The sequence below is a fragment of the Sceloporus undulatus genome, chromosome 5 (genome assembly GCF_019175285.1).
Source record: "Sceloporus undulatus isolate JIND9_A2432 ecotype Alabama chromosome 5, SceUnd_v1.1, whole genome shotgun sequence".
Lineage (NCBI taxonomy): Eukaryota > Metazoa > Chordata > Lepidosauria > Squamata > Phrynosomatidae > Sceloporus > Sceloporus undulatus.
The window spans coordinates 8,000,159-8,027,970 of NC_056526.1; the positions used below are offsets into that span (position 1 = coordinate 8,000,159).

Below are 27,812 nucleotides of genomic sequence, written 5' to 3' on the forward strand. Positions count from 1 at the left end.
GTTGTTCCTCTTGCAGTAAAGATGAGGCTATAGATGAGACAGTAGATTTCTTAAGTCAGCAATCTCTCCTCTCATATTCTGTAAACCAAGTCCTGCGGGGAACAATTTAGGGATCTGGGTAGGTTTAGCTTGGAGAAGAGAAGACCGAGACGTAACATAATTGCCATATTTAAGTATCTGAATCTATATTTTATAAATTGCCTTGGATCTCAGGAGAAAAGTGGGGTATAAATTCAATAAATAAATAAATAAAGTAAATGGAAGATGGAGCAAGCTTGTTTGCCGATGCTCCAGAGATTAAAACATGGATCAATGGATTCAAATGACAAGTAGAAAGTCTGCTAAATATTTTGATGAGCTTCTTTACCATGAAATACTAGAACAGACCGCCTTGGAGGGTGGTGAACTCTCCTTCTTTGGAGGCCTTTAAACAAAGATTGGATGGGCTTCTTTTAGGAGTGTTTTAGCTGGGTATTCCTGCATGGCAGGGGGTTGGATTAAATAGCCTTTGGGATCCCCTCCAACTCTAAGATTCTGTGATGCTGCAGTTTAAGTGCTTGTGCTTTCAGAGGGGAGCCAATGGTGACCAGTGGCATGGTCTTTTCTGTAGTGGCACCTCCATGATGCAATACCTTCCAGGGGATTGAGATGCCTACTAAACCTTGTTCTGTTTGGGCAATCATTTTGGCAATTAATTTCTAATTACACTCATATAGTGAGCCCTTGATATCTGCTGGGGTTTGGTTCCAGAACAACCTGTGGATACAAAAATCCATGGATGTTCAAGTCCCATTAAATGTAATGGATTGTAAACTGGTGTCCCTTATATAAAATGGCAAAATCAAGGTTTGCTTAATATGTTCAAGCCATGGATATTTGAATCCATGGATAAGAAATCTGTGGATATGGAGGGCCAACTGTATTATGAGTGAAAATGCCCTAAGCATTGCTTAATTTCAGATAGTGTAGTGGCCATCAGTCACTAGGTCACAAACTGAGTAGTGTATTAGCTGTTTACAACAGCTTGCCCGGTGAGTTCAAAGAAGTCTGCCATCTGAGAAAGACAAAGTCGAAGCCTACATGTTGTGCGTATGGAAGCAGCTCTTGGCCACCAACAAGAATATAATTAGATGCACCCTGGGGACATAGCTGGGCTCTAAATGGCAGCCAGCCCTACCGGACAGGCATCAATCTTCATTTATTCCTGGAAACGCCTGCCTACGAATGTTCTTACCTGAACCCCCCACAGTATCTGATTATTGCAAGGCCTGAAGGGTTACAGTGCCAGTATCGGTCACTGTCCAGAGGCACTGTGCATACATACCTGCAGGTTTCCTGCCCTGATTTTTAAAACAGTGTTCCTAAATTTAGCAGTTTTGTTTTGAACATTGTTCAGCAATGAACTGGAATTCCCATAATTTTCTCACCCCTGGCTATGTTGTCTTGGGTTGCTAGGAGCTATAGTTCAAAAACACCTGGGGCAGCATAGCAGCTCATCTGTGCTCTCCAAATCCTTTTGCTGCCCATATGGAGGTAGAGTGCATCGTTTCTTTTCAATTTGCCAAAACCATTTCATTTTTGAGCTCTTGAACTGGAGAAGATTGGAATCCTCTTCTCTGCACCACCTGAGCTTTACCTTTCTTGGACCGTCACATCTCTGTTATGTTGCTGTGTGCCTTCAAGTTATTTTTGACTTATGGCGACTCTAAGGTGACCCTGTCATGGGGTTTTCTTGCCAAGATTTGTTCAGAGGAGGTTTTGTCATTGGCTTTCTGTAAGGCTGGGAGAGAGTGACTTGGTCAAGGTCACCCAGTGGATTTTGTGGCTGAGCTGGGAATCAAATCCTGGTCTCCAGAACCTTCTTATAAACAGAATTGGTGTCTTAACCACTAAGCCACACCATAAGTCCAAAACAACTTGTAGGCACACAGTGACAACCACAATGCAAGAGACTCAAGAGTTTCCATGCTGGGATATGTACATTTGGAATCTAGGCTAGGATACATTATACAGTACTCTATTGTTTCTATATACAGTGTTACCCCAGGATACGAATGCGCCGCCTTACGAAATTTCCGGGTTACGAAAAAAATCCCTTTAAAAAAACTGTTCCGGGTTACGAAGGTTTTTTCGGGTTACGAAAAATTTTTTGGTGCTTTTCGGCGCTATTTCACACGAAATCGCGGCTTTTCCCCATTAGCGCCTATGGCTTTTTCGGCTTACGAAGTATTCCGGGTTATGAAAGCGGCGGCGGAACGAATTAATTTCGTAACCCGGGGTACCACTGTACTATATTTCAACTATCTATTTGAAAGAGTGATAGAATTCAAAGATATAGCCGTGTTAGTCTGCAGAATGTCTGTAGAGAGATCTTGAGACTACCGTATATATGCAACTATAAGCAGATCTCATACAAGTCGAGGGCAAGTTTTGGGACCAAGATTATGGCTTTTGATATGATCCATGGATAAGCTGAGGGTAAAAGGGACACCTAACAAAGGATGTAATGGATGAAGCAAAGGAAAATAATGCCAAAGAACTCAGAACATTCCAGCAGGCATAACTGTTTGTGCTCATCCTAAAGGCTGGATGGATGAGAAAATAAAGGGGATTCAATGATTCCAGGTCAGATGACACTCTTGCTTTTCCCCAGGAGATGGTTCCTTTTTTAAAAAGAGAGTTAAAGTACAGTACCCACATTGACCCATGGATAAGTCTACAGCGCTATATAAATAAAGCATAATAATAATAATAATAATAATAATAATAATAATAATGTCGACTCAGGTTTTTAGGGTCAATTTTTTGACTTAAATTTCTAGACTTATACATGAGTATATACAGTAACTGAAAGAAAAACAAGTTGGCAGCATGAGCTTTCCTTAAAGTCTATTTCCTCAGACGCATCTTTAGTCTACGAAAGCTCATTGCTGCCAGCCTCTTTCTTTCAGTTAGTCTCAAAGGTACTACAGGATCTCTCTACATCTCTGTTTTAAAGTTTCACTTTCTTCTAATGGATTAGATGAGACTCTCTATCTTTACATACACCTCCCTGCTATACAGGAAATGTACGCATGCTGCAGTCCTAAGCATATTTACTATTGATGCAAGTCGTGCTGAGTTTTCTCATCCAGGAAATAAGATTGCATTCATAGTATTGCATTCACTTTTCTGTAAAGGGCTGCTTCTTATTTTATTCCATACTAAAATCCATGCACCATTTAGACAAACTAGGAAAGCAAAAGTGGCTAATTTACAGATCATCTAAAAATAGTAATGGGAAACATTTGAACCTCCCACTATTTATTTCAAAGCAAAGTTTTTGCTGTTTGACAGATTTCTTTGTTGCCCAGTTTCATTTGAAGAATGTGTTGCATTGCTTTCAGTTACTACAGATCTGGGGCCAGGCTCTAGATTTCTTAAATGTGGGCTCAGTGGTTGAGAAAGTTGGCAATTTGCTTCAAATAATAAGTGAGCCCACAAAATTACACCCAGGTGTATTTTTGCATTAATATGAATTTCCAATGTTTTTATTTATTTATTTGAAATTACCTTCAAACATCTGAAGCATTGGCTCATGAGGAAAAAGAATTCAAAATTATTTTGATTCTACATAATGGATGTTGATAGTACAGTATGGAAATACATATAGAAATGTGTCTACTTTTCTTCTTAGGTATGATCTTGCCAAAGTTCAGCACTTTCATATTGTAATTCTGTACTTGAGTACTCAATGAGGCTTATGCTGGGTATATATCTATAGAAATGATTTGCTAGGCTGCTGTCCAGCGCATTTTTACATGGATGTTGCTGTTATTGCATTTATTGTTGTGTGCCTTTACTTTGTTCAGAAAGGGTTTGCTGTTGCTTTCCTCTTGGGGTAAGAGAGTGTGACCTTTCCAGTGGGTTCCCATGATTAAGGAGGGATTTGAACCCAGGATCCAAGTCCAACTTCGGTCCTGCTTTTCTATTATGTATTTATTTATATCCTGCTTTCCCCCTGAATGCGAGACTCAAGGTGGCTTACAAAGGTAAAAAGAGATACAGCTTTAAAATTAAAGTCATATAAAGATTGAAAACATCATTAAACCAAGCACAGAATTAAAATAACATGAAAGCATTTTTAAAAAGTAAATCTCATTGGACGGAGATTTACTTCTGAGTAAGCATGCGCAGAAATGCCCTATACTGTCCTTACAGTTTCAGTGAAAGAAGTAAAGTGCTGAAGGCCACAATCTTTATACATCTTTACAGCCACACTGCAGAAATAAAGCAGTTTGACACCGCTTTCTCTGCCTTGGATCAATGCTATGGGATGCTGGTATTTGTAGTTTGTTGTGGCACCACAGCTTTCTGACAGGGAAGGCCAAATAGCTCACCAAAGTACAGATCCCAGAATTCCACAGCATTGAGCCATGGCAGTTGAAGAGGCGTCAAACTGCTTTATCTCTGCAGTGCTGGTATTTCCAAATGAATCCAAGCAAGAATTGGAAAAGGCTTAAGCCTGGCAGCAGGATTGCTTTTGGAGTGTCTCTTATCTACCATACTTTATAAAATCATGACTGAGAGGCTAGAGATAATTAATATTTATTATTTTGAAAAAAACTGGCTGCATCTGCACTGCAGATATAATCCAGTTTGACACCAGTTTGGCTGCATCTGCACTGCAGAAACAACCCAGTTTGACCCCAATTTGGCTGTGTCTGCACTGCAGATATAATCCAGTTTGGCACCAGTTTGGCCCTATCTGCACTTCAGAAACCATCCAGTTTGACCCCACTTTAACTGCCATGGCTCAGTGCTATGGAATCCTAGGAGTTGCAGTTTGCTGTGGCCCTAGAGCTCTCTGGCAAGAGAAGGCTACATGTCTCACAAAGCTACAGTTCCCAAAACTCTACAGCACTGAGTCAGGGCAGTTAAAGCGGGGCCAAACTGGATCATTTTTGCAGTGCGGATGCAGCAGCCACTCCCCTCCCAGCGAAGCATGGCTTGCTCTAGTCCTTTTGTTCCCCTGCAGCTCCGCCAGGGGCCAGAGGGGGGCGGCAGAGAGACGGCTCCTTCCTTCAGGGAAGCGAGAGCAGGCGCGAGAATGTCCCCCGCCCTTTGGGAGGAGTGACGTCACGGGCCTTTTGCCGGCCGGTCTCTTGAAAAGGCAGCAGCGCTGGTGGCAGCAGCAGCAGAGTCCTTCTCAGCCTCCGAAGGAAGGCAAGCAGCAGCAGCAGCCGCACTCCTAGCCCTCCTCCTCCTCCTGCTGCTGGCTCTTTTCTTTCCTTGCAAGGACTTGGCTCCCCTCCCTTTATTCCCTAGGACTGGAAAGGGAATCTCTTTTTTTTTGCAAGGCATCTGCTCCCATCCTTTTATTCTCTAGGACTGAAGAGGAAAAAAGAGACCCTAAAAGGAGTCTCCTCCCATCCCTTTCTTCCCTTGAAGGGGAAACGTACATTGACTTTTTTAGCAAGGAGCTCCATCCCTTTTTTCCTTAGGACTGAAGAGGGAAAGGAGTCTTGCCCCCAATTTTGGCGAGGCCTTGCCTCCCATCCTTTTGTTCCCTGCTGGGACTGAAGAGGGCTTTGCTTTTCCTTCCCCTGGTTGGGGGCCAGAGGCCTGATCCCAGGAGGGCGAGGGGCCCAGGGCCCTCCATCGCCACCTCCTCCCTGCTTTTGGCCTCTTCTTTCTTCCTCCTCCTGCTCTTGGTCCCTTCTTCAGGAGGATGCCCATGGAACTGACCCAGAGCCGCATCCAGAAGATTTGGCTCCCCCCGGACAACCACCCGGCCCTGCCCCACAGATGTGAGTAGAAGCCAAGCCGGATCCAGGGGAAGGAGGGAGGGAGGCAGCCAGGCTGCGAGGAGAGGGGGGGTTGGGGCAGGGGGGGGGGGGGGGTCCTGGGGTGCCACGAGGGCCCTTGCCTTGGTCTTCCTCTCAAAGGTGCTACCAGATCTCTCTAACTTCTGCTTGTACAGACTGACACGGCTATATCTTTGCATTCTTCCTCTTTTTCGGGGAGGACTACAGAAATCCTCCTTTTAGAGAGACTGAGAGAGTGGCCCTTGCCCCCCAAGCCCCCCCCCCCCGCGAATTCCATGGCTGAGCCAGGATTCGAACCCAGGACCGGTTGGGCTGATCCAGGCCCCAGCATGCATTGCCTCTGGAGGATGGCTGTGGGTCTCTTTTGTGGGGAGAGGAGCGAGGGAGGAGGCGCACGTGGGCCGCCTTCAGCCGGAGCTGCTGGGAAGGGATGCTCTGCCAGGCTGGGAAAGGCCAGGGCTCACGTCTCCCACTTCGCCCTTCCTTCCTTCCTTCCTTCCTTCCTTCCTTCCTTCCTTCCTTCCTTCCTTCCTTCCTTCCTCCTCAGGGGATGAGGCTGACCTGGGATGCTGTCTGCTTCGCTGCGCTTGGCTGGTGCTGGGAGGCTGCGGAGGCGGAGGCTGGGTCTGGGGGAGAAGAGGGTGACCAGGGGCCCTCCTTTTCCAGGACCTGTCCTCCATCGCAGCCTCCCCTCCAGGAGCAAGTCCAAAGGTTCCTCCATTTGGTCCTCCAAAAGGGCCACTCATTTGCATTGGGAGGAGTATTTCCTAGCCTTTCTTTTGGTGGGGTACCTTCCATGATTTCTCCTCCGCCAATGTGTCCTACATTTTGCGTCGCCTTGTCCTCCTGTGAAGTTAGGATAGCTGCTCACCCTGGACTCTGTTGGGAAAGGGAGTTTGTTTGGCATTTAGGAGGGCAGGAGAAGGGCAGTCGAGGGCCACGAAAATAGCCTTGTGGGGCCACATGTGTCCCCTTTTCTTATCTGTCATCTTTGCGCCTGGCTCCATGACCTGAAGCATTTCAAATAATGAAAACAGTGATGGATTATGCAACAGCGCAACATGCTTTTGCCCACATGCCACGGTCCAACAGGATCCAAGCACAGGAGGCAGGTCACTGGACTAGCCCCCATTTCAGAGGCAAAGCACTCTGGCCTTCCTTGTCAGGCTGTTGTGAGGATCAAATAAATTGAAACACTTTGAAAAGTACTTCTAACCCCCCCCCCCCAAAGAATGGATTATATATTTCTCTTATTCCTTTCCTTCAGGACTACATGCGTCACGTCATACGCTGGCAATCACCTCCTTCTGTAGTCATGATTTTGGAGTTTCTAAGAGGTCATCTACTCTGACCCCCGCAGCAGAAGCTAAACCGACACTCTCTCACATGCATTACAAATGCTTATCCATCTCTGCATGCTGGAGTATAATGTGCCGCAAGCAGAACATGGATGTACCATTACAAATAATAATACTTATGACTTAAGAAATGAGCCCAGCCGCATGGGAAGGCAACTTGCAAGCTCATCCGAGATGAGGGCTGCTCCTTCCCTTGAGAGAAATAAGCTCAAATGCACACAACCTTGTCCACAGTGTCTTCAAATAAAACACACCTCCATGCATTGCGTAGCTTAGTATGATAGTTCCAATATCCAGGCCAGATAATATTTCAATTCCCTCCTCTACTCTATAAAGCAAGTCTGGGATTATTCTGCCTTTGGAATTGCAAACTTTGAGCTTTTCCTACTCAGACTGACCGACTGAATTGGCACTGAGTTAATCTCCGTCCAATCCCTCCTTCCTTTATATGGCCTTTAATAAAACCCCCCAGTGACTGCAATTATCCTTAGAGTTGTGGGTGGGGGAAAGAGCCTGTTTCATTCATTCATTCATTCTCCTGGCTCTGTATCTCATGAGCATTTTTAAGGTCTTCCAGTGTGATGCAACCTCTTGGCTGAGCTGATTACCAGCTGTACCACAAGACTGCTTTGGATGAGAGAAAGATGGCCATAGAGAGAGAGGAAGAGAATATAAGTGATCCTTACCCTTGGCCATTGGGAGTTAGGATCACTTATATTCTCTTTGCGCACATAACCTGCCTCTTTAAAATAAATGTATATTGGTTTAAAGAGGGAGGATAAATGATGCTGAACTGTTTCCTCCATGCTTCTGTTCTTTGGATGGAGCTGAATAATGCTTCCAGGTGAATCCCACTGGACTTTCCCTTAGTGCATCGAGATGATGCTGAAATGAGTAATTCTGTTATCTGTTGTCCTGAAAGACCACTTCTTTCTGATTAAAATCCTGCAGGCAGTGACAGTTGGTTAGCAGTTTGGGGCTGTATGTCTTTGGGTTACAAGTTTGCAGCCTGGGGACCACACATGTTTCAATATGTTACATATTTTATTAAAAAATAATTGTCACTTGCTCTTCTTCCCATCAAGGTTCCCAGAGTGAAGTACAATGTGATGTGCATATCAAAAGTGAAGAAGAGATTCAAAACCATTTTAAAATGCCACTTTTAAAACTGGCTTTGTAATGTGACACTAGCTTTGCATTAAGAATACCCCCATAGAACAACCTTCCCTAAGCAGGAGCTGTCCAAGTGTTTTGGACAGCACTTGATGTCGATTTACAACCCCATCATCCCCAGACAGAAGGGAAAAGGGAGCTGTAGAACTCTCCAAGTACATTTTAGATGTTCCCTTGATGAAGTCTGTGAAACACTTCAAGTGTCTCTACTTTGGGTGACTCATATTTACTGTCTTTCAAATTTCTTTCTTGGAAAAAGATGGTTTCTATCAATGCTTTAGTATGTTGGGTGGGAGGACTACAAAACGATCTAGGCTGCAGTCATGTTTACATCTACCTGGAAGAAAGTATTAATAACCTGAAATTTACTTATGAGTCATTAAGTATGAAATTTACTTTTGTCTAGATAACTATAGGGTTCTGAGTTGTTTTTAAAAAAGCAGTTGATTCAAATAGATTGTTTGCTCGTTTTTTTTCTGGTGGAAGATCAGTCTAGTTTTGGGAAAATTTTGTTCAGTTGTATTTCTCTGGAGACATGTCAAGACCCCAGATGGAAACCGTTTTACTCCAAAGTCGGCCACATTCACTTAATGAGACTTTCGTAGGTGATCAGCTTTACTGCTTTGCTGCACAACTGTTGACCTGTAAATCTGAAAGAAATCTGCTGAGTTCAGTGGGGATTTGTGTCTTTGTTGTTAATTGCTGTCAGGTTGGCCTTTGACTTACGGAGACCGTATGAATGAGATGTCTAAGAGCGCCCTGCTAATGTCCTACAAATCTAGGGCTGCGGCTTCCTTGATTGTGTCTATCCATCTCTCTCTCTGTGTTTATATGATGTCTCTAGGTATGATTTATGACTGCAGTCTTAACTGGATGCTTTCATCCAGTATAAAAATTATAAAGGCTCAAAGTGGATGGATATTCCTTCTCCTGTTGCTTGAGGCAGAATTTTGGAAACTGAAAGTGAAGCAGGGGAGCATAGAAGACATAGATGAGATGCATATGTAGATATACTTGGCTGGATCGTTTTTCAAATGAATGTTCAGTGAGCTATCCAACCGAGTTCTTCATCAAATTCGTAGCTGTTCAAGCAAAAATGAAACAATGCTGTTAAGTCACGGAATCCCATTTTTTCTCTCCCTTGACATCCAGGCCCATAGGCAGCATTGCTTTTTTCAGAGATTTCCATGTTCGTGTTTGGGAAGGCATCTTCGCTGTCCCTGGATTTTCCATGTGTTCTTGATGGTGATGTGGGTTTTTCAGATAAGGTTGAACTGGAAAATTATTTTTGGAAAACGTTCCAGAGCTCTAAATAATGTGTGATTTAGCACATTTCAATGTTTTATTCAAAAACATTCAACACTTTTTTTGTGAAAATTATTTTCCTGGAATATTTGTAATATAACATATTGAAATAATAACACATACTACATATCTCAAGAGAGAAGCCCCTGATATATATTATGTCAACAGTCTAGCTTTCTTTTGCTCAGGTATAACTGTACTTAATACCTTCCGCTTCACTAAGTCACTGCAGTATTCATCAGTTCCATTTCAGACTGAAAAGGAATTCTGATTCAGTATAACTAGTTGTGCATCCTTTTTTCACTATATTGCATATTTATTTATTTTGCTATACTGTATATTTGCTCAGGAGAGGTTGTCATATGTTATTTTTCATTTCTCCCATGGGCAAGTGTGCACTAGATTTGTCAATGCTTGTCTTGTTGGAAGAATGCTAGATATATGTGTGTGTATCTATCTATATACATGGCATGGAAAGTTTTCTGCAAAAAAATGCAACACTGGGAAAATGTCTATATCTCTGATTCTTTTGTCTCTGTGTTTGAATCTTGGCAAACTCTCCAGGTTTTCTTAACTCACTGCCACTTTGCCAGCAAACAAATCCAACAACCCCAAAACCCAGACGAACAACCGTTCCACTCCAAATAACAAGGAGGAATTTCAAAAGGATGGCTAACAGAATCTAGGACTCTGTTCAGGCTCATGCTGGGGGTTCTTAAGCTGATGCAAATGGCATGAAACCAGGAAGAGCAAAGAAGGGAGTGACTTCGCCTTTAAGAGCATCATGCGCTCTGCTGGCCTCAGATGGCATCTGGCTTTGTGTGTGTCTGAGCAATACCTAACTCCCTGGCTCCTCCTCCTCCTCCTCCTAGCAAGAGAGTGGCTGGCTGTGGAGAGATGCCTTAGTCAGAATTCCTAGCAGCGGTCCATTCATTTTATGTCACATTGCACGTCGCCCACGTAGGATGCGTAATGGGCCGAGATGTGTAGGTGGGAGGAGGCAGGGATGAGGATGGAGAGAGAGACAGTGAGAGGCATCTTCTGACACTGAATCCGTGAGAACTCACTTGTATATGTTATGCATGTGAGCTATGCATGGACCACACACACATATATGCACACATGACTCTGTATGCACACACTTTTAACATACCAGTCGGAGAGGGGTCCCCTTGTTTTAAAACTTAATTTTAGTAGAAAGTCTGAAAATATTCAAAATTCATTCTTTCTGTCATTGTTCCATTAGAAGCTAATGATCACAAAATATTTCTTTATATCCCACCTTTCTCCCGATATCGGGGCTCAAGGTGGCTATCGACGCATTTGAAACAATACAAATTGAAAACTACGCAAAAGCATTCAAAAAGTATAAAGGTTAAAACCCAAACCATTTACAAAGTTTAAAATGTGTATTTATTTCCCACCTTTCTCCTGCTATAGGGACTTGAGGTGGTTAGCAACATGTTAGGCAAATTAAAAACAGTACAGAAGCATGGCAAAAGTTGAAATACAAAGTTAAAAAAAATCAATAAGGAAAAAGTGTGGATATCTGAGAAAGGAGCAAGCAAGGGATGAGAAAAGTTTGTATTTATAGTTTTTGAATGATTTTGTATTGTTTTTAATTTCAATTTTGCTTCTCTATCCACTTCATAATATAGGAGGAAACCCAAGTTAAGCATAATATACATATAGCAGTATGAGAGAACCCCGTTTCTTTCAAGCCACTTAACACTCCCTTTTAGCTTCTAGTGGGTAGCCAAGGTTGTACTATTTTGTATGGTCTTTAAAACCATGATTAACTCTTGCTATTGAGTTAATTGGCTGATTTTTAGGTACTGATTTTTAAAGAAAATGGTTTTGGTTTGTTTTTAAGACAGTGCTTTTATCCTTATTTAACATATGTCACCTTGGGACCACTAGCAGGCTAAGAGACCATGAGCAAATATCATCATCATCGTTGTCGTCGTCGTCGTCATCATCATCATCATCATCATCATCATCTAATTAATAAATAAAAAGCCAGTTTGGCGTGGTGGTTTGAGAGTTGGACTATGACCTTGGAGATCAGGGTTTAATTCCCAGCTTGGTTATGAAGCCCATTGGGTGACCATGGGCAAGTCACACACTCTCAGCCTCAGGAAAGGCAATGGCAAACCTCCTCTGCAGAAATCTTGCCAAGAAAACCCCATGATAGGCTCTCCTTAGGGTTGTCCTAAGTCTAAAATGACTTGAAGCTGCAACTTGTGCAGAATATGGCAGCCCGTCTGGTCACTGGCACTGCCAGGGCCAGTCATATAACTCCAGTCCTTAAAGACTTACATTGGCTGCCTATTCGCTTCCGGGCGCAATACAAGGTGTTGGTAATTACCTATAAAGCCCTAAATGGCTTGGGCCCAGGGTACCTGGAGGACCGCCTCTCCCCGTACAATCCGCCCCGCACACTTCGATCTTCAGGGCAGCTATTGTTAAGAGTTCCAGAGGTGAAATACAACTCCACCTCTAGGAGGGCTTTCTCCATCTCTGCCCCCAACCTCTGGAACGCGCTGCCCTATGAGCTCCGCTCAGCCACCTCCCTACCTCAATTCAGGAAGGGGTTAAAAACCCACTTATTTGAACAAGCTTACCCTGACCAGTAATTCTCCCCCCCCCGTGTCTTGCCCCATTGTCTTGCCGACATGTTATTGTTATTTTATTGTACTGTTTTTAATGTATTTTATCTTGGGTTGTATAATTGCATTGTTCCTTCTTGTTGTTCACCGCCCTGATTTTCTAGAAGGGCGGTATATAAATAAAATTTTATTATTATTATTATTATTATTGAAGGCACACTTCAGGGAAGAGCCTGAAGCTGGATAATGTAAGAAAAATTCATAGTTTAATTTGAACACAGTTTCCTATAGTTCTGGTGGGTGGAAATGGGAGTTCTGTCTTGAACCAGTAGGTCTGTTGTCATTATGGAATGCTGTGTTAAGTGAACTGTGTTCACCACTTGTTGGATTGGTAACTCTCAGTAGAAATGGTGGGATGCCTTTCTGTACCATTTTTGGGTCCTTTAAAGTTACTTAAAACTCCATCACTGTGTTCCTAGAGTACAGGATTGCATGTGCAGCTAAGCCCTCTCAAACAAGGAAGGTAGGCTGGGATGTTGTTTTGAACCTTTTTATCCTTAGTGTACAGTATTTTACTACCCAACCCCCTTGGCATGTATAGTTTCGTATTTTCCTGTGCTAGAGTATACATGGCTGGGTGTCATCTTTTCCTGACAAGTGAATGAACTCCCTGTGTGTAATAGAAAGTTACACTGGTTGATCAAAACAAGCATGAATCATTCTCGGAAACCCTTTCAAACAAATTTGGAGAAGCCCAGAGGCTTCTGGGTCTCTTGATCAGACAGAGACTGACTGGAATTCAAAAGATTGGAGTGCTACAGGAATAAAAGCATTCATGGAAGTAAGTGTTTGTGCAACCACACTGGCTGCAGTTTCCCAGTAATATTTTAATGCCCGGTGCACTTGGCCAGAAAACTGTATGTGTATCTCAGCCTTGGCAGAAGAAAGAATTTAATTATATCTGCCTTCATTCCATCTCTGGTTAGTAATTGGTGCCCACAGTGTAAAATGTAGGCTCAGAGGTTAAGTTCCAGTCCATTCCTGCACTGCAGTGCAAATACAGGGAGAAAAGACTGTCCCATGGGAGCAACTGATGAGGAAATCAGTTCCCTCTTTCCTTTTACATTTCTGATTAATATTTATAACCCAAGCATGTGTTGCATTGCTCAAAAGCAGGGAAGCGAGAAAGCTGGCTTGGGAGTCTCTTGAGAGATGCTCTTCAGTTCCAGGCACTGTTTTGCATGAAAGCCTGATTTGACTACTAGTGAGTGGCTGGTATCTGCCTAATGCAAAACCTACATCTGGCCAAAAGATAGATTTCTCCGAACACTCAGAAAGCTGCAGTGATGGTGATGATGGCAGCGCCTGTCTGGAAGCCCCTTTCTTCTGACTGTACTTTTCTGTTCTCTTAATATTAATTGTTGGTGGAAAATTTGTGGCTTGCATGTAATCAGCAGTGAATGATGCTCTCTGCATGTGCATGGAAGCATTCTAATTTTCATTAGTTTTCTGCATGAAGGTGCTTATGTACATTTTCCATTCATTTTCAGACGTTGCGGTGAGCTCTGCTCCCCCAAGCATTGAGAAAACTAGCCCACTAACAAAACACTCGGATCATTATTCTGAACTAGTATGCTTTGGCTGAATCTGTCTTTGAAACAAAATAAACCAGCTAAATTCATTCTGCTCATTTTTGGTGTGCATAGGGGTTTTTGCTTGCTTGTAGAAAGTTAGTCCTTTGTTTAAGCCATAACTGTAATTAGAAGCAGCCTGCATCCTGAGTTTCCAATTCAGCAAGTTCAGGGCGGCTTTATAGAAGAAATTATTACAGAACAATTCCCTCATAGACATTTGCAGGCTGCAAGGCTCTTGCAGATGCTGGCAGGTTGCATTTTTTTTCAGTGTTTGGAACTTTTTGTTCTCAAGTGAAACCTCACCCCAAAGATGCTTGGAATGCAAGAAAAGTAAGGCAGGGATTTTTTCCTGGACTTGGTATTGTTCCATTCCAAAACTCTTGGGCATTTGGTGTGCCATCCATGGGTGCAAAAAGCTCACCTTTCTCCCCACACTTGTTTTCGCCAGGGATGACAAGGGTGGTTTGATGGATCCTTTGGTCGTCATGCTCTCATGTGCCGCATTGTACAATGTGTTTGCCTATTGTTGCCATAGGGATGTACTGGATAGGACCACACCCCAAGAGGTACAAACACCTTTCATGCCAGGCTTGCGAATATTGCAACAGAGGGGGAGAAAGGCAAATTTATATTACATGTAAATAGTTTTCTGCTCTGTTGAGGTACAGCAGAGATTGGAAAAGTTCCTTGTTGGGACTAAAGCTCCCAGACTCCCCAGCTGAAGAATTGGTACTGGAAGTTATAGTCCAAAAAAGAGAGGAATTTTTGCAAGCTTTTGTAACATTCAACCTGAGAGACACCTGAACAGCAGATCAAGTTCAAACTGGGGGGAAAGGCCATTCACAGAGAATGAATATTTGCTTGGAATAGGCTATTTCTCTGTCTTTTAACCCCTCCAACCCACAAATGCACCTCAAAGATTAAAAAAACAGCTCTGTAGTAAAAATTGGAAGGAGCCATTGGACTGACGTATTTTGGACTGATTTTCGATCCGAAGGGAGAAGCGGGAGATATAAATAAAATTATTATTATTATTATTATTATTATTATTATTATTATTATTATTATTATTATGGCTGAAGATGCAGTGGCACTTTTTATTGTAAGGGCACAAGTCCAAAAATTGGCCCCTATTAGAGTTGCCCACCCTTCCATAAGAGATAGAATTCAAAAATGCCAAACTTTGCATGTGTGATTAGGACAAAGACAAAAGCACCCATAGCTATGCCATATACAAACAAGCCTGCACTAAGTAGGATAAGTGTGACTGTGTGTGTGTGGTGTGTAGGAGCTTGGCTGCTGTAATATGCTTTCTTTTCCAGTCCCTCTGCAGTGTCTGTTTTGTCTGGCACGTGTCTGTTGTAATGATGAGTCAAAAGATTTTGCAGTTTTTAATGTCTAGTCGACATTCTGTCTCAGAGCTGAAGCAGAAAGGCAGATGTGTGACAAATTGCTAGCCGTTGTCTCCACAAGCCCCTTGATCTTTGGAAAGACCAAATATATAACAATAGAATTTGCATTTGTGTAACATTTTGTCATTATGCAAAATACTTTGCATACATTAGCTTGGTAATCCTTACAATAATTCTGTGCAGTAGGTTAGCATTCTTCCTCTATTGGAGACAACCACAGATGCTGGCGAATCGTCAGGAGTAAACTCTTCCAGAACATGGCCACATAGCCCAAAACCCCCACAAAAAACTATGGATTCCGGCCATGAGAGCCTTCGACTTTACATTAAACCTAAGTTATCTCACCAGCACTTTTTTTCTTTTGTCTTTCTCTCCTGTGCCCCTCGCAGCTTGTGGCCCGCAGCTTACCAATTCCCCTACGGTGATTGTTATGGTTGGCCTCCCAGCTCGTGGAAAAACCTACATTTCCAAGAAGCTGACACGCTACCTCAATTGGATTGGCGTTCCAACAAAAGGTGAGATTTGTTTCTTTAAAATTGGGGGCACCAGGGTGACTTCAAACAATCTCCTACATGGTGCAAAATACCTGGAGGACCAAAGGTGGGGAACTATTGACCTAGATGGACTGGTAGCCTCAGTTAGGACAAGCCAGGATATGTCCATGTGATGAGCCTCTTGGGAGACAAATGCTGTGATTCCATCCCAAAATAAGGACAGCAAGATGGAGAAGGCTATCCTGTTAATTTATCTGTCCCTTGTTCAGCTTTCTAAATAACATCCTCCACCATAAATCTATTACCAGCCTGTTCATACTTGTGCAAATCAGTTGCTGTGCACATAAACTACCTGGAGGAAGCTAAACTCAACCCATTCTCATCCATTTACAAAAACATTCCTACATGCCCTGGAGGCAATCAGATAAGGTCCTCACTTCCTTCTAGAATACACACAGCCTCTTTTTACTTTGGGAAGCTCACTGAATTTCATTGGTTTGCTGCTTGGGCACCTCACCTGGAGAGCTATTTCTGACTATTCCTACCTACTTTGCCTTGCAGTGTTCAACGTTGGGGAATATCGCAGGGAGGCTGTCAGACATTACAGTTCCTACAACTTCTTTCGTTCTGATAATGAGGAGGCGATGAAAGTCCGCAAGTAAGTGTGACTCTGGTTGTGAATTCCATTGAGCCAAGTGCCCCCTTGTCATTCTTGCAGCCATCCAAGTGGCAATACCCTTTTATACCACTGAATACACTGCCCCAAGATGACATGGCAAGTGACAGAGCGGAGATGCAAGATACTGCTCCTGCTGATGGTCTGTTTCCTTTTGGTAAACCCTATTGAGTAGGAAAGGTAAAAGAAACAAGTTGCCCTTGTTGGGACTGACATGTTTTTCAGTGCAATATATATTTGATTTAATAGATTGCAGCTTCCAATTTAATGAACTGTGAATCTGCCCTGGAGGAACTATCCAAGATGCCAAATTTCTCCCATAACTTCAACACCTTGGATAGCACTTTTAAAGGATGAAGTAAGCGCTGGAATGGATTCATTGCCCCATTGACATGGGCTGTTTCTGGATTAAAGGATGTTTTTCACCCATCTGAAATGGCGAGGATGACCTTGCTTTTGCTTGACAGATGGAAGTCTTTGACTCAGGTTCTCTGTAGTCAAATTAACAAGTGGTAGAACATTGTCTCAGGTGCATTAGGAGGTATGGCTTTTTATGTGTCCAAGAGCTCCTCATATCAGGCCACCATGCTTTCTCATCTGTAACAATTGCGAGTAGTACCTGACTCTGCAAATGTCCTCTGTCCTGGCTAGCTAGTTCTTGCCAGCATAATGCTGTAGACCAGGGTTCAATTCCCTGCTGGGCCATGAAACCCCCTGGGTGGCCTTGGGCAAGTCACACTCTCTCAACCTTTGGGGAAGGCAATGGCAAACCTCCTCTGAACAAAACTTGCCAAGAAAACTCCTTAATAGGTTTGCCTTAGGGTCACCATCAGTCGGAAATGACTTGAAGGCACAAAAGAACAACAGTGGCACACAACAACAACAACAACAGTGGCAAAGATAGAGATCAAGAGTCAAGGTGAAAGTGTGAGGACAAAAAGGAGGCAAGCTGGCTCTGTCTGGTCTCATCATATTGGAAGAGAGTTAAAAACATTTTTTTAAAATAGTATTTTTTTTAAAAAAAATAGACATCCAATGGCAAAGGCCAAGCCTTTTCTACCCTATTACTGTGTCCCCCACATACCCTGGGTCCCAGATAAATCCCTCTTCCATCTTTCTGCTATTAAATACTGAGGCACTGAAATAATTGCAGGGTGAGCAGAAGGCCGCCCCAGTTTTGCAGGCCCCACGCGTCTGTGATATTTATGCCTTCAGCATCCCTCGAGGGAAGATTCTGTCATTATGAAAAGCATTATGAGGAATCTGGTATAATCTGAAAGCAACCTTTTGTAAATAGAAGCATTGTTCTGTATTGACTGTTCAAGCTGACTGTTTGCACAAGACACAATACCTCCTCTACCTAATTTCCTGTTCCTTGGATAGTCAGGGAAACGTCCAGATACTTGTTTTGTTAATGAAAATCTGTGTTGAAGACATTTGTGGTACAGCTTGTGGCCCCCAGTCCAGCTCAGTAAATATGAAACGGGTTTGCGGAATTCAGATGAGAGAACTATCTCAGGAGTGGTGCAATTGTTATTTCTAGTGGAATCATCACTAAAGTCTGGAATGTAAAATAGTTTGATCTCATGCATACCTCTCAGCTAAGTAAGATGCTAATCCTCATTGTGGTGGATAAATCTGCAGAGAAATTTCACTTCCTCTTGATCAGAATGGTAATGACCGGACATAGTTAGCTGTTTGTACAAACCCCTGCTGCATCATATAAATGTATTAACTAATCAGCCACAGTTTAATATGCTTATACCACCCTGTAGGTATTTCCCCTGGAAACAATCCTCTGTGCATCACTTCCTTGGTAGTCCACCATATTCTGAATTATGTATTGGGATGAAACTGGGGAGGATTTTGAAACAGATGGATTGATTTGCTCTGTAATTTGGAGTGTCCTTAACCCATTTTTCCTGTTGTTGCAGGCAGTGTGCCTTAGCTGCCTTGAGAGACGTCAAACTGTACTTGTCTGAGGAAGGGGGTCAGATTGCGGTGAGTGGTTGGTTGTTATTCTAAAAAAACAAAAACCCTTATGGCCCTGCCTCCGGCAGAATAATGTTCGCTCTCCAGTATTAGGTCATTTATGTGCAACTGGTCTGCAGTAAAAAAAACATATTCATTACACTCTTTCTCTCAGGAACAAAGCTTGGAAAAGTTTGCTTTTTTGGACTGCATCTCCTAGAACCTCACTGCCCACATTTCCACTGGCCGTGTTAGATGGGGGATCCTGGAAGATGTTGTTTGAAAAAGTAACCTTTCTCCAGGTTTGCTCAGCTGAATCTTCAGTCTGAACCACTCTTTCTTTTTTTCTGACTATTCCTGGCTCCACTGCTGTGTTTTTACATTTGTAAGAGGTCATGCTGAGGATCTCTCAAACATTAGGATTCCTGAATACAGCTCAATTTCTGTGTGTTGGCTTTGCCCTCTTGCTTGGAGTAGAGTCCTTCTGTATGGTGCTAGAATTGATACTTTGTATGCAGAAGGTTCCTGGTTCAGCCAACAGCGTCTCCAAGTCTTTGTTTTCAAAATATGTCATTTTCAAAATATGTCCCTGAGGATATGATGGCAGTTCGTGCTATCTGGGATCAAATAGGTAATTAATTTGATATAAGGCGGCTTTCTAAAGTCCAGTCTTCTTCACAAGACAGCCAATACGCAGTAGTCCAATTTGCCAGTGATCCATTTTTCTACTGCTAGGTTCTAGACTTCTCCTTTGGGAGAAACAGCTTATTAAAAAGATGCCTATTGTTTTTAGAATAAGCATTCTAACCTTTTAAAATTTGTTTTCTGCAATAAAGGTTTTTGATGCTACAAACACAACCCGAGAGAGAAGATCAATGATCTTGCATTTTGCCAAAGAAAATGGATTCAAAGTGAGTAAAACAACCCCAAGGTAGTGATGAAAATGAGTGTGGTCGCTTTTGTCATAATGGCTCATAGGGAAGTAGATGGATTAATAATTTGAAAAAAAGTCTTCAAATATGTTTCTGCTATCTGCCATTTTTATTTGTGTTTTTCCCTCCTGTACCCACCAGGTGTTCTTCATTGAATCTATCTGCAATGATCCAACCGTTGTTGCCACCAACATTATGGTAAGCATGAAAAGTGTCTTTTCTCTGTCAAGTGTCTTATCCGTTCCAGGCTTGGAGGGAGCTGGATATTGAATAGACTCAATAAAAGTTCTTTTTGGAACTACAATTTTCAGAAACCCTACCTGGCAATTGTAGCCCTGTTGTGTGTCTTCAGGTTGTTACTGACTTACATGGATCCTACAGTGAACCTATCACAAGGTTTTCTTGGCAAGCTTTATTCAGAGAGGGTCTGCCTTTGCCTTTCTCCTGAGACTGAGAGAGTGTGACTTGCTCAAGGTCACCCAGTGGGTTTCCATGGCTGAGGAGGTATTCAGACCCTTTCCCCAATCCTCAAAGCACTATACCATGCTGGCTCTCATAGCCCTAAAATTAACTTTTCCAAGATTTGATACACCTGGTGAATTCTTGAGTAGATTTGGTTTATACTGGGCTTGTCTGAACTTACCTGGTCTTGGACTTAATGTGTGACTTTGAGTAAGTCCTCCTTCAGCCTTTTAGCTCCTTTGTAAAAGTTAGACCAGTCATGATACTGTGACGGCATGGAGAGCTCCAGTGGCCAAAGGATGGTTTGCTTTTCATTCTCCACCCCCGGAAGGAGTCAGGCCACAGTGGATCTTTAGATCAGAAGCTGAGCAGAGTTACTGGCCACCCAGATGATCAGTCCTCACTTTTGCCTTGTTCAGATTAACTGGTGATCATAAGTCCAGCTCTCTTTCTGAAGGGCTGTTTGAATCAGCCTTTTCCCATGAGACTAAAATGGCTCACTAATTTCTCCATCACATTCTTATAACTGGCACTCAAGCACTGCGATGACTTGAATCATCTTCTGCCAACACAGCAGTAAAATTATCTTGGTTTTATGCCAAATCTTGTTTCTCTATATTTTCTTTCCCTTCTCCTCCCTTTGTATGTCTTTAGGAAGTCAAGTTGTCTAGCCCAGATTATAAGGACTGCAATTCAAATGATGCTATGGAAGATTTTATGAAGAGGATCAGCTGTTACCAGTCCAGTTACCAGCCTCTTGACCCAGATGACTATGACAGGTAAGGATACTGTGTTGGTGTTGTTAAAAATGGACTTTGATTTATGGTAATCCTAATCTAAGGTTTTCTTGGTAATTTTTTTTTCAAAGGAGGTTTGCCATTGCCCTTCTCTTGGGCTGAGAGAGTATGAATTGGCCAGAGTCACCCAGTGGGTTCTTTTGATGAGTGAGGATTTGAACCCTGGTCCCCCAGAGTCCTAATCCAAAACTCAAACACTCCTCACTGTGGTATAGTCTTTCCTTTTTTAAAACTACTAAAACTAAATTGCATACTGTATTTAAATTGCATTTAAATTTACACACATATATATACTCTTTTGAAAAAAAAGGTTTAAATTTTTTGTTTTAAGAATTCCTCTTAGGAGGAGAAAAAAATGAAGAATGGATGAAGAAATAGTTTTGACAAGCTTATTATTCCTGCTAAAGTCACTAGGTACACACAGAAAATATTCACAATTTTACTCACTTGATTTTAATCTATCAAAATGCACTGAGGTGCAAAACAGGAAATCCAGAGCATTGAATTGTTTTTGTGAGCTTGCTGGCAAGAAGATTGGGATGAGTACAGTGCATCTTTTAATCTACATTCAGGTTAAGGAGTGAAGTTAGTTGCTCTGACTCTGTTGTGAAAGTCAGAAAAGGAGAAAAATCCCCACTTCAGTGGGGTCTGAGCTTATTGAAATCATTGGCTCAATTTGTGAATCAGGGTGGGAATCATGTGGCAGATGTTGGACTGCAACTCCTAGCATTCCTCACTATTGGCCTAACTATTAGTTAGTTAGGGGTGTTGGGACTAATGCACCTGGAGGTCCACACAATTTCCACTCTGACTGTATGGGATTTGTGTATTCTTAAAATGGTTTTATGTTGCCCACTATGGCAGCTGAGTTGCTCATTTCATGGAGTTAAAAATTTTGGACAGGGCTGTTCCTTCTCTAAGGTCTCTGTGCAACATCACACGTGTTCCACCATCTTGGTATTTGACATTTCACTGGGTCAGATGGTTTTGATTCATTGCATGGTGTGTTTCTTTTCTTCTTCAGAGAGTTATCGCTTATCAAAGTGATTGATGTTGGCCGGCGGTACCTAGTAAACAGGGTCCAAGACCATATCCAGAGTCGAATAGTCTACTATTTAATGAACATCCATGTCCAGCCCCGCACGATCTACTTGTGCCGGCATGGCGAGAGTGAACACAATCTCAAAGGGAAGATTGGAGGAGACTCAGGGCTGTCTGGTAGAGGCAAAAAGGTAGGACTCTAGAGGGTGTCCTGTCTTCTGGGGTGAAGGATTGGTTTCTTTCTGTATATAGTCATCCCTCTGCATCTGTGGCTTTGACTTTTCCGGATTTGTTTATTAATGGACTTGATATGTTCTATCTAGGAATCTCTAGGTTGTCCAGTGTAACTCTACTGGACGTTGACCAGTCATGCTGGAGGACCTAGAGATTTTTAGACAAAACTTTTCTAGCCATTTGTAGTCCTCTCGTGCAATTCTGTGGTCATCTTCCAGCAGATGTTGACCATTGAGTTGTTCTGGAGGACATAGAAATTCCTAGAGAGGTGTTCTTTCAGGTTAGAAAATAGTCCCCCCCCCACTTTTCCCACTTCCATGGGGGTCCTTTGTCCCTGACTCCAGCTAATGTGGAGGGCCCAATGTAATTTGGCTTCAGTTCAATGCAAACATACCTGCTTTATTGTTGACACAGTTGATCCTCTCCTTGCCATTTCTGAAAACAACCCTGATGAGAGTGAGGGTTAACAGAGAATCAGAAGCCACTTCCATCATCTTTTCCCTCCTTATTTTCCTTTTTCTAGTTTTCCATTGCACTGAACCATTTTGTCCAGGAGCAGAATCTGAAAGATCTCAAAGTCTGGACCAGCCAGTTGAAGAGGACAATCCAGACAGCAGAAGCTCTTGACCTGCCCTATGAGCAGTGGAAAGTCTTGAATGAAATTGATGCTGTAAGTATTGGCTTTGTTGGCTTGCAGGCTTGGCAGTGAAATTCTGATAGGGAAAGTTGTCCTCTTTTCCCTAACCACCTCCTTCCAAAAGGAATTTTGGTTTTAAAGGAACCAGTGGAAGACATCAGGACATAAGTAGCCTGGGGTTGCTGTCACATTGGAATTCTGGGATTTGTAATTTGTTGTGACACCAGAGCGCTCTGATAGAGAAGAGTAAATATCTCACAAAACTACAGATCCCAAAATTCCATAGCATTGAGCCATGGCAGTTATAGCAATGTCAGACTGCATCAATTCTTCACTTCAGATAATAGAACTATAGAGTTGGAAGAGACCACAAGGGTTATCCAGTCCAACCTCCTGCCATGCAGGAACTCTCAATCAAAGCATCCCCAACAGATGGCCATCCAGCCTCTGTTTAAAGACTTCCAAGGAGGGAGACTCCAGCACCCTCCAAGGGAGTGTGTTCGAACTGTCGAACAGCCCTTATTGTCAGCAAGTTCCTCCTAATGCTGAACATCACAAAACAATTGGGGATGGATGCCTTGATAGACTACAGAACAATTGGGGATGGATGCCTTGACCTCCCCATCTCTGCTTGAAGGGCTGCCATAGCAGCAGCAGGAATATTTCTCTTTGCTTCTTACAGGGTGTATGTGAAGAGATGACCTATGATGAAATAAAGGAGAAGTACCCTGAAGAGTTTGCTTTGCGTGACCAGGACAAATACTATTATCGTTATCCATCAGGAGAGGTATGTCCTGTGGAAGGAGGGGCTAGTAGTTATTACAACTGAAACTAGTAGGTATTACAACTATAGCTAGGAGTTGTAAAGTATGCCATTAATCAGCAATAAAACAATGTTCTTAAACACCAAGGAATTGTACAGCTCTCCAGGTGCTGGAGTATAATACCTAGCCTTCCTCACCATTGGTGGTTCTGCTTGTTGGGAACTGTAGTCCAACAGCATCTGGAGGGCTGCATCCTTTCTTTATACCAACTTTTTTTTACAAGTATTCTATGCTCACTGTACTGGCAATTATTCATCTTTGGGTTTCTGGTCTCTTCAAAATCTTTAATATGTGTGATGGTCAACATCAGGAGAAAGGCCATCTCACTTTCCTTGTCAGCCTAATTTGGCTGCAAGTTCTTCTGTCTTCTGCATCATCTTGATCTGTTCTTTGTCTTCTTTCTTCTCCTGTAGTCCTACCAAGATTTGGTGCAGCGTCTAGAACCAGTCATCATGGAGCTGGAGAGACAGGAGAATGTCCTTGTCATCTGTCACCAGGCAGTCATGAGGTGTCTTCTGGCCTACTTCCTTGACAAGAGTGCAGGTGTGTGTCTCGTCATTCCAGCCATTGGCCAGGTGTTAACAGCAGCACCCATTATTCTTCTAAACTCTTAGGCTGTGATACCTAAGCACTGTTGCCAGGGAGTATAGAATAATAGAAACCTAAATTTGGAAGAGACCAGAACGGCCATGCAGCCCTGCAATCTCTGCCATGCAGGAACACATAATCATTGCACCCTTGACAGACAGCCATCCAGCCTCTGTTTAAAAACCTCTGAAGAAGAAGACTTCACTACACTCCAGTAGAGTGTGTTTCACTTTCGAATGGCTCTTACTGTCAGGATTTTCTTCCCATTGTTGTGGTGGAATCTCTTTTTCTGTAGCTTGAATCCATTGCTCCCTAGGACCAATTTTCTGGAGCTGCAGAAAACAAGCTTCTTCTTTCTTCTGTATGACATCCTTTCAGTTACTTAAGCATGGCGATCATGTCACCTCTTAACCTTCTTTTCTTGTTCACCTCTTGTTCTTCTTGTAACTCCACAAACCCTTTCCCCAACCTGGGCTGCAGTGCCTGAGGCTGATGGGCGCTGTAGTCTGACAGTTGTAGGTTATGCAGTATTTGTGGAATAGATTTATTTGTCCAGTTCATCACTTTGTTGTCTTGCATTTTTTTCTCCCCAGAGGAAATGCCTTACTTGAAATGCCCCCTTCACACAGTACTGAAGCTGACCCCTGTGGCCTATGGTGAGTCTTCCTTCCTCTCTCACAAAGCTTTTTCATATCAGGGTACGCCTGAGGTTGCAACTAAGGGATGATTTATTTGACCTTGATTGAATCTTAGATTGTCAAGGCTTTCAGAACCCCTCTCTCCTATGAAAGTGTACTTTTCTAGTCCCCACTGTATGATAGAGATGAGCCTTAAAAAATAACAACAAAGTGTGTCAAAGTGTGAGGGATCAATGAGAACAGATGATGAGTGGGAGGTCTACTGGTTGCCACATTCCTCTCCATTAATGGGTGCTGTAGTACATTCCTGAGTACATTCCTATTGTCTGTCCAAGGATTTCCGTGAGCTCCCACCCAGCTTCCCTGTTCTGTCTTTTCCAAGGTGCTGTGTGCCTCATAGCACCGTAGCTGGTGGCAATGGATTCTCGAGAACATTTGATTTCATTTTAAAAGCCAATTCTCCAGTCTTTTGTTGTGACTTCAGAAATATACTTGAATGTGCGTAGGCAGCGTAGGGTGTAATTTCCAGAGCCAGAAGGTTATCTGAAACCAGTGGCTTTCCAGTAGTATCTCTTCCACTGGCTAGAAGAAAGTTCCCCTCCTCTCCCAAGGTCTACCTAATTCCTAATGAATTATATACACAATTATGCATGTAAAATTGTGCATAGTAAGAAAACATTTAATTTGCTTATTATATATGCATATATGAAAGCCAGTGTGGTGTAGTGGTTTGAGTGTTGGACTTTGATTCTGCAGATCAGAGTTTGATACCTTGCTTGGCCATGGAAACCCATTGGGTGACCTTGGGCAAGTCTCACACTCTCAACCCCCCAAAACATCATGATGGGTTTGTCTTAAGGTTGCCATAAGTCAGAAATGACTTGAAGGCACACAACAACACAACATAATGCATATACATTCATACACAAACATGTTCACATAATTTGCTTTTTCAACATTTTAGATAATTCAGATGGATTATGTATATATTTCTGTTGAACGTAAGGTCCTGAGCATTACCTCATCTTCCTTATTTAATTTCATTTGCAGTTAGGACAGAGGGCTTAGCCCAGGAAGCTTGGCCTGTGTCTCACTCAAATGAATTTTCACGCCTTTTGCTGCTGTCGAAGTCAGAAACAACATACCTTTCCTTGACCGTAGAACAGATGGGTGTGTCAGACAGTGCTCTTTACATTCTGTAATTGTTGGGGCTGTTCACCTGATTAAAGAAAATGCAGTGGGTTTAGTTTTAATCCAGTGATTTGGTGTTTTGCGTTCTCTGTGCATTTTGTATATGGATTTTAAAAAAATCATTAAATAGTTTGTTTCTTTATGTGAGAAGGGGCACATCCTAATTTTAAAATGACAATATCAGCAGCATCATCTTTATACCCCACCTCTTCCCCCAAATGGGAACTGAAAGCAACTTACAATTTAAATTACTGTACTTACAATATAGCTGAAAACATTCAAAAGTCAACATTAAAACAGAATCAAACTATTTGCAATATTAAAACAATTTAAAACATAAAACACAGGCTACATCTGCATTGCAGAAATAATGCAGTTTGTCACTGCTTTACTTGTCTTGCCTCAGTGCTCAAGAGTTCTGGTATTTGTAGTTTTGTGAGATATTTAGCCTTCTCTGTCAGAGCTCTGGTGCGATGACAAACTAATCATCCCAGGATTACATAGCAGTGAGCCAAGTGGTGTCCAATTCTGCAGTTCAGGTGCAGCCACAGTGAAAAACAGATCAACGATTTACCATTTCCTTCTCAGATTTCTGAATGCTTGATTCAAAGAATAATTAAACTGCTTCTTAATCATCTATCTGATTTTAATTACATTTTAATAAAATCAACCTTGATTAGCATTTCCCCCCAGTTTAATTACTTAGCTGAACATTGAGACCCAAATAGTTGACCACGTTCCGCATCTTTTCTTTTTTCTCACCCTTCCCTAAGGTTGTAGAGTTGAATCCATCTGCTTGAATGTCGACGCTGTGAACACTCACCGGGATAGACCAGAGGTGAGGGGCCTCTGCCCTCCACTTGTGCCTTCATCCCCCCAGCCCTGTGTACATGGAAAGAACTTGGGTAGACACCTGAATTTTAGAAAAACGTTCAAAGACGGATTCTCTTTTGTTGTAAGCAGTGTTTTTTCCCCTGATAGTTTGTAGTGGAAGGCTGGTGGTGGTAGCAGTGATAGCAGTAGTAGCAGAATAACAATAGCAGCAGCAAGTAATACAGAAAGATCGTGTTTACTAACTCTTTATGAGTATCTGAAGTGCCTTGTGTTACAGTTTGAGTTTCCCTTACCTGGAATTCCAAAATATTCCAAAATCCACAATTGTCTACATGGGTGGCTGAGATAGTGACACCTTTACTTTCTGATGGTTCAGTGTGCACAAACTTTGTTTCATGTACAAACGTATTAAGCATATTGTGCATGAAACTATCTTTAAGCTATGTGTATAAAGTGTACATGAAACATAAAAGAATTTTGTGTCTAGGCTTGGGTCCCATCAGCAAGACATCTCATTATGTACATGCAAATACACCACAATCCAAGCATTTTAGATAAGGGAGACTCAACCTGTACGAGGAACAGCACTGGAGTGGGCATCTTGTATCAGGCTGAATATGGACCATAATGGTTGTATGCTTTTGCACCCCCACAACAACACATCAGTATGTAAGAAAACCAGTATGTCAGAGAGGCAACCTCTTGTCTAGGTGGATGTATAAACTTTGCAGAGGGCATATTTTAGTTTATATAAATAAACGAAAAGCACTCAGTACTGACCCACCCCAGATTGCCAGACTACAACTATGCCTGGCTGAGATTTCAGGGCCAAAACCTGGGACCTAGGGTTGATCCCCTCATGATGTCACAGGAGGTGGGCTCCAGTGGTGGTACAAGGCTGATGTCAGGCATTTGAGGCTGTGACAGCATGTGGTGTGAGTGTTGGAAGCCCCCCAGAGTGCACAGGTATGCAGTGATGAAGGGGAAGGTATTCCTGGATTGTCAGAGTGCCCCTTTCAGAGTCCTGGTGTACGAAGGATGTGTAAATTGAGACCTCATGCACACTTGGGGCCAGAACAAGATAAGAATCAGCTACCCTACTTCTTTACCTGTAGATCTTTCCCTGCAGTGGGTGAATAGTGGTGTGGGAGGTCCAGTACTTAGTACCAGAAAGAAAGAGCACTTGAGTCAAGGA

General features: G+C 42.6%; 1 protein-coding gene across 5 annotated transcripts in view; it reads left to right on the top strand.

Annotated features, from left to right (window-relative positions):
- Positions 1 to 27,812, top strand: part of PFKFB3 (6-phosphofructo-2-kinase/fructose-2,6-biphosphatase 3) — a 71,479-nt gene that overhangs the window by 35,247 nt on the left and 8,420 nt on the right. For 3 of the 5 annotated variants that reach the window (XM_042467651.1, XM_042467652.1, XM_042467655.1), the window contains exons 1-13: positions 5,176 to 5,789; positions 15,688 to 15,813; positions 16,354 to 16,450; positions 18,403 to 18,469; positions 19,276 to 19,350; positions 19,513 to 19,569; positions 20,488 to 20,612; positions 21,655 to 21,862; positions 22,429 to 22,575; positions 23,225 to 23,329; positions 23,780 to 23,909; positions 24,548 to 24,610; positions 26,557 to 26,738. In XM_042467651.1, coding sequence (XP_042323585.1) covers positions 5,711 to 5,789; positions 15,688 to 15,813; positions 16,354 to 16,450; positions 18,403 to 18,469; positions 19,276 to 19,350; positions 19,513 to 19,569; positions 20,488 to 20,612; positions 21,655 to 21,862; positions 22,429 to 22,575; positions 23,225 to 23,329; positions 23,780 to 23,909; positions 24,548 to 24,610; positions 26,557 to 26,738 — 1,461 coding nt within the window. In that variant the 5' untranslated portion in view covers positions 5,176 to 5,710. Of the gene's footprint in view, positions 1 to 5,175; positions 5,790 to 15,687; positions 15,814 to 16,353; positions 16,451 to 18,402; positions 18,470 to 19,275; positions 19,351 to 19,512; positions 19,570 to 20,487; positions 20,613 to 21,654; positions 21,863 to 22,428; positions 22,576 to 23,224; positions 23,330 to 23,779; positions 23,910 to 24,547; positions 24,611 to 26,556; positions 26,739 to 27,812 lie in introns of those variants that run through there. The other 2 variants (XM_042467654.1, XM_042467653.1) reach the window with 2 other exon arrangements.